The following is a 7,661-nucleotide window of genomic DNA, read 5'->3' on the forward strand; positions in this document are numbered from 1 at the left end:
CTCATACAAGAGGTATGAGTTCCGTGATAGATAAAAGCCTATTCTGTAGAGATTATAGATAGAAGCATGACATTTTAGTATTGTTATAGTGAGGTCCACGTTATAATGGTAGTAGATAAAGATAGGAGAACAGCGTTGCTGTTAGTCTACCTTGATTAATTATATTTTCTACATTGTTAAAAACGGATTTGGTAACGTTGTGGAGCTAGAAAACGATAGTGGTATGTGTTTTGTCGAATGATAGACAAGGATAGCAACACAAACGTTAATAAAATACTGCCATTATAACGTGGACCTCACTATAGCTATTTTATCAACTATGAAAAATGAAGAAGAATTTGATACTTTTTGTGTAGTTGAGATTTGATATTGTGGTAATTATTCATATTGATCAATCTCCATTAGAGATGACAATGGTGTAATAACCGAAACTATCTAAGTATCAATAAATCTGTGGTTTTTGACAATTTCTTAGTGTTTTTCATTCAATAAGAATTGGATAGATGGAAGAGTAGGCTACCTTTCTGATAAAGATTGTAATGGGAAAAAGCCATAGACAAAAATAGATTCGTATGGGTTTTTGTTGGTGGGGAGCCTTTTACGGGAAGGTCTCAACTGGCCTGAATACATAATTTGAGCCGTCAATGGGTTACCTACTTCAGTCGGAACCACAGATTATTAAATCCGATTCCTACATTATTACGAAAAACTAGTCAGGCTCTCATTATTCAGAAGTTCTCACAGCCATGCAATGAAAATACAACTATTGAATTAAAGCGAAAACATACCGTAAGCAATGTGGGAACTGAGATTGGAGAATTATAAAAATGTTTTGAATTGATAATTACACTTCAGCGGTTGCAGACATATCTTTCTCAAGACCAGCGACAGAACTGACGGCTTCGTCCTCATCATCCTCAACCACATCCTCATTCGAAGACGCCGAGCTATCCTCAGAAAGATTCACATTGTCCTCAACAAACGTAGCTTCGCTATTGTTGAAAGCACCAGCGCTGTTCGCGTTATTCTCGTCACTCAACACGATCACATCATTATCGTCCTCACTTTGAACACAATTATCGATGAGGGATTTATTGAGGTCCGGTTTGGGGTTGTTACGGTTGCGTTCACTGGATCGGCTGACTGCCTCCTTATGAATACTAGACCACGCACTCTTTTCAGGCCTTCGTTGCGCCTGCTTCAATAACGGAGACAACTTACTCACTTTCGAATCTTTCGACGATTTGGAACCCTTCTCCTCGGAACTGTTACTGCTACTGGAACTGTTACTACCACTCGACGTCGAACTGCTACTTGAAGAACTGCTACTGCTACTTCCGCTGCTACTAGAACTAGATCCGCTACTAGTAGAACAACTACTGTTCGCGCTACTGCTACTCGAAGTACTACTCCTACTGTCTTCATCATTCTCGGGCCCATCTACGTCCATCTTCACTGCACCACCTCTAACAGATTTGCCCTTGTGATCGTTGGACTGGTGAACAGCCAGAGAAATGGCCGAATTGAATTGGATGGGACAAAGGGAACAGGAGTGTAGCGACGCGTGAGTCCTCATCTCGTGCCCGGGATGAATGACAGAATGCTGCTCCAGCTTCAGTCTGGAATTGTGATACCTGCCACACACACGACAAGTGAAGTTTTTCCCTTCACCCTCGAAATTAGTCTTATGCTCTAGGGCGAGGTGAGTGTCTAACGCATCGTAATCTTTACATACTTTCAAACAGACACCACAAGATGATGACGCTTCCTTGAGATGGAACCTTCTCAAATGTTGCCAGAGGTGGCGTTTGGCTTCAAACTGTTTCTTGCACAGCTCACACGAACACAACCCATCATCCGATTTATAGACACGCCTCACTTCACGTTTGGCACTGGTGTTCACTACAGGGGTCACCGGCTTATCCACCGCTTTATTGACCTCTGTAGGTGTGACAGGCGTATTCGTCATTCCTTTACTATCCGAATTCAAAAACTTTTTCTCCAAGCTTTTCTTGTTGGGTGGCCGCTTCTCTTCCACCTTATCGCTCTCCTTCTTTTTGCCTGTGATACATTTCTTCAGGTGGTTGTTGTGTGATTGGATGTTTTCGCTCATCTTGCCGCAGGCGCAGATCAGTTCGACATGTTCAGCCTTCATGTGACGCAAGAAACTGGTGGAGTTGGTGAAAGTTCTCGTGCAAGCGATGCACGGATGCGTGCGCCGCTGACGTTTGGCTGGGGCAGTCTCGTTTGTGTCCTCATCATCCTCAATCTCAATCTGACTGCTGCTCACATCTTCCTTCTCATCAGCTTCCTCGTCATCTGACGTTCTCTTTGTTATCACACTTTCAACGTCTTCAGTCTTTGTCTCTTCATCCTCTTCTTCCCCTTCCTCTTCCTCCTCATCATCCTCCTCCTCAACCTCATCCTCCTCCTCTTCCTCATCCTCCTCACTCACCTTCTTTTTCTTCACACTACTCTCCTCCTTCTCATCTTCTTTCACATTCTCCTCCTCATCTTCACCGTCAACCTCCTCTTCCTCCTGTTCCTGGTTAGCGGCATCCTCCTCTTCCTCTTCTTCCTCCTCCTCAGCCTCCAATTCTTCAGAGTTCTCATCGAAATGAGCATCGGTGTGACGTTTGTGCTTCTCGGGATCCGTGAACACTTTCACGCATATCTCACAGGGAAAGAAACCTTCGCCGTGCGATCGTATATGAACCAAAACTTTGCTCTTGTTCGAGTAGGTGCGTACACAAATCGGACAGATATTTGTTTTTCCGAGCATTGATTTGTGTTTCGAACGAACGTGTTTCCTGAGCTCGTCAAAGTCTTTCATAGTAACCAGACAGATGGAACACAGATGTTTGGTTAGTTGAGGGTGTTGGGTTTGAGGTGATTTCTGAGCTTCATTTTGTTGGGGGTCAGTTCTCCGCAGAAACTGCAGGTAGGAGGGGGTCTGCCCTGTCTGTGTTCCCTCCTGTGCTTGGCCATATCAGCCGTACAACGCAGCATCATGCCACAGCCTTTGTAATCGCACGTCAAACTAGGATCGCCGGCGTGAGCTGCTTTTATGTGATCCATCAACTCAATCCTCGAGTCGTGAGCCACATCCTCACACAGTTCACACCTGAAGTGTAAGTGCGAGTTCCTCAGATGTTTCCTGAGCTGAATGGGGGAGTCGAACACTTTCGTGCACCTCTCACAAGGGGAGGGTCCGGATGCTGGTTGGTTAGGTGGTCCTGTGCAGTGTCTCATGTGTTTTTTCAGCAGTAGATGCTTCCTGAAGACCTTGTTGCACTTGACACAGTTGTGCACAGCCTCCTCGTTGGAGAGTTCGCAAATGTCGACGTAGTTCTGACAGAGCACCTCGTGCCGGTGGTGCTTGGCGATGTGGTTTGCTAGGTGGTTGCGTGAGGCGGACGTGCGGAAGCACACGCTGCAAGTGATGTCCGGATGGTTCTTGTGGATCTTGTTGACGTGCTTCCACAGGTGGGACGACCGGCCGTAGAACTTGGGGCACAGGTCGCAAGGCACAAGGTTGTGAGCTGTTTTGCGGTGTTTCGACAAATCCTCCAAGCACTGAAACTCTTGGTCGGGACACAGACTGCAGGTGAGTTGTTCGAACACCTCCAACACGGGACGGGACTCGTTGGGAGGCGGGATCTCTTCCAACTCGTGACCAGCCGGTAGACCACCTTCGGATTCAGGTAAGGCGTGGAGTTTCCTGTGACGGAACATTTTTGATTTGTTGGGGTAAGGCCTGCCACAAATGTCACAACAATAATCACTACCAGTCAGCGGCCAATGCCTCTCTCTCACATGAGCTGACAAATCAGGCACTGAACAGAATATCTTACCCAGCAAGATTCTACGCACTATCAATGAAAATTCATATTACTGTGGTGTTAGTGAAGACGAGGATGAAGAACAACAATTAACGGCGGCAGCAGCCTATCCACGTATACGAAAGTCAGTCAACGAGGATAGAACCGATCACGGTACAAAGTATACACTCGAATGTGAAATTGAATATGAACCAGACACAAACTATGCTACAGTGCTAATGCACGAAGATACACTTATGGATATAATGAGTGACTACAAGAGTAAATTGGTTCCCGATTTGCTTTCTTTACAAAAGATTTTCTCGTGTGTTGTACCCAAAGTGCAAATGTGGAACTGTTTTGATGATAATCAAACGTTTTTGTGGGCTTACAAGTGGAACGGAATCAAGGCTAAATTCATGTGCATTGGTGAGAATGCCTACATTTGGCCAGATGCTGGTGAAATTTACACAGACACTTGTACAGTTTTAGGCGGCGCTGGTAATGATAACCCGTTAACTTTGATTAGAAATATGTGTATGCAAGTTGAATTGATGCCCGATTCAATTATTATTGTTGAAGTTGTAGCAATCTCCTATTTCGATACTGTACATAATCCAGAGCCACTAATCAACGTTCGTATACTGAACTTTCTTCGTTCAATTCTGTACACACGCGCTGGCACACCTAGAATTACAATTGGAGAGAAACATCTCAAAGTGCAAACATTTCATCGCGGTCAACTACCGAAAACGTACGACACATCGTGCTATGATGGCTTGATTATTATTCAAAACGATCTTTTGATCAAATGGAAGTGTCCTACAATAGATATGCGCTATGTAGGTCCTGGTAACCGGTTTTCAGTTGCCGAGAAATTTATAACTCTACCCGACTCTTCGTTTATTTTGGACGAGAGCACCGACGACACAAAAAATGACAACCGGTTCGAGACTCTAGCCGACGACTCTTCATTTGAGGAGGGCACCGACACAAAAAGACGAATTGAACCACAACTCAATGCCATCTATGAGGTTGCATCGAATTTGAAAATACTAAGATTACGTACAGATAGACGGGCGGCTAGCACAGAACACGAATATCGTGTGTTTGAAAAATCATTAAAACTACTAAACAAAAGTATAATAGTAGACAAATAAGTAAAGTATATGTATAAAGAATTAACATTATAAATATTATATATTATAGTAATGTCATGTGATGATAGATGAATGTATAAACAATAAATTAGATACGTTTTTGTGAAAATATTTCCTGATTTGTTACTTAAAAATGAATCAATCCTGTCCTAGAATAAAGAGGTTCTATGATGAAAGTATCTTTGTAGACGGTTTATCTTTGCATGGTGTCACTGAAATTGGTGTCAATAATCGTGCGGATAAATTTCTAGTTGAACGATTCAATAATAAACGAGCTACTAGTATTTGTGCAAAGATGACACTCAACGCCATAGACGACTGTAGTGGTGTAAACATCTATACATTAGATTCGAAAAATAAACACACGCTACGTGTGTATCCATTCAATCAGATTCGAGTAGGAAAATGTGATGGTGAAAGTATACTTGAAATTAAACGTTTAGAAATTGAACAGCCACCGGGTGTAGTTGCACCGTCCACTTTGATGCTAAGCAAAAACAAAGTCAGTACTACTGAGGTCGAGCCAATACCATTCATTTTGGATATGAATACAGCACTAACTCAATTAGAGCATGCTATAATGATTAAATATTATGCACTACACAACAAAGTGACAATAACCAATAGACTATTTCATACTATAGCCAACTATCTAAACGATTCGCGTGTATGGTTTGACAATACACTTTGTCAAGATACCATCGTGCAGAGACGCGGTACACTATACATGGGCGATAGAGAACTGCTAGACGATTTGCCTACACTACCATATGAAGGCGAAACACTCTCACTATATTGAAAGACGTGTGTGTGTGTGTGTAGGGCACTTGTAGATTATTATTGATATTTTTTTTTTCGAAAAAACATTGAGCTAGAGGGATGTCTGAATGTGTAGGACACTACTACTTCTTGTATAAGGATATATTAAAAACTTGTGTATGAAATGCACTAAATCGAAAACGTAGTACATTTTACAGTGAGATTGTAAGCAGCTTTGAATTGAAACTTGTTTGAAAAATTTTCATAAATTATAATGTATACATACAATATATATATCTAATATATATATCATATCTATATATTACATATATATATATATATTATATATATATATATTATATATATATATATATATATATATATATATATATATATATATATATATATTATATATATATATATATCAATTTGTATATGAGGCTAGAAAGAAACAGAAATTGGAATCACACATTGTAATATATCCAATGTACATATATAATTATATAATTTACAAGAAAATAGTACCAAGCAATACTGGTGGACAACTATCAAAATTCACATTGGAATAAAATAGGAAATATCGCCAATTTGAAGTTCGTGGTGTCGTTCTTCAAACCAAAACAGAGATGGCATAATCTGTTTGAATATAGATTTTGGTGCTTTTCTTGAATCGTTAGTGTTTATCTGTTCTCTAGACACAATATTGGCGGTTGGAGTTATAAAATTATTGAATGCTGAACCTGAAAAGATTGTACTATTATTTGTCATACTGAATGATGGACACGTTGTATTGCTAATTAGAGGGTTGAACAAGGCTGTATTATTTTGAATAGTATTTGTGTCGGCCGTTTGCTGCTGATTGGTGTTTGTACTTGAATTGTTATTGTTTTCAACATTATTTGGAGCTATTGTATCCACACTTGGTTGTGAACCAGATGGGTTTACACTATCCGGTTGAAAAGCTGCATTATTAAATACTACTGATCTCAAATTCAAATTCTGTGGCTGCTGCTGCTGCTGCTGCTGTTGCAGTGGTCTCACTAGTTTGATTTTTGGATGCAGTTCCAAGTATATAAACATACTGTCGCACACTGTACCGCGCTCGTACGCTGTAATTCCATTCAAACACACACCTCTATCAAAGTACCACCATTCGCCCCAGCACAACAACGAATAGGTTGCAAAAGACTCTGGTTTTGCATTGCTATACTCTATCGTATCGTAAGACACCAACCAAGAGTCGTCTACACACGATGTTCGCATACAAGCGCCTTTTGGTGTAAAGACATCGTATTCAAGTATTGCATCGTGATCTCTATACAGTAGTGTGGTTTCAGAGCGTACAAGTACTAGAGTTGTGTTGTTTTGATACAGAGTAAAATGATTCCTATAGTTTTCTTTACGATTATTCATTCGATTTTTACTTATATGCGCCAACACCAAAGCCGTTTGATATTGTGTTGATCTTCGTACATTTATAGATTTTGAAAATACACGTGTAGTATAGCCAGATTCTTTCAAAATGTTTAATTCCTTTACATTTTCACATACAGGCAGTAGAGCACTCATGGTTTTCCCTCAGAATAATCTATACTATGTTCTGTTGATAAAAGAAATAAGGAAACATACACAAATAGAAATATAATACAAGAAAATTATATTTGAAAAATATATATATATATATATATATATATTACATGTATATAGGTATTTTATAGTATTGATATACAGTATTCTTATTCATTTTTTTGCTCTTTTGATAACTGACACTTTGTTGTCTTCTTCGTCTATATTCCTCTTCAAAGTGTTGGCGACCGTGTCTTCGCCTATCACCAAAGTGTCGGTGACTGTAGTTGTGTCCTCCTCTATCACCAAAGTGTCGGTGGTGACTGTAGTTGTGTCCTCCTCTTCTATCACCAAA

The 7,661-nt window shown here is 40.4% G+C and overlaps 1 protein-coding gene across 1 annotated transcript; it reads right to left on the reverse strand.

Moving 5' to 3' along the window:
• Positions 1 to 452: 452 nt before the first annotated feature.
• Positions 453 to 7,003, reverse strand: LOC120355445 (zinc finger protein 62 homolog). Its single transcript, XM_039443815.1, is given in 3 exon segments — positions 453 to 2,881; positions 2,884 to 3,872; positions 6,613 to 7,003. Coding segments are annotated over 3 exon segments (3,417 nt in total). The 3' UTR covers positions 453 to 844.
• Positions 7,004 to 7,661: the final 658 nt, after the last annotated feature.

Source organism: Nilaparvata lugens, unplaced genomic scaffold (genome assembly GCF_014356525.2).
Source record: "Nilaparvata lugens isolate BPH unplaced genomic scaffold, ASM1435652v1 scaffold1468, whole genome shotgun sequence".
NCBI lineage: Eukaryota > Metazoa > Arthropoda > Insecta > Hemiptera > Delphacidae > Nilaparvata > Nilaparvata lugens.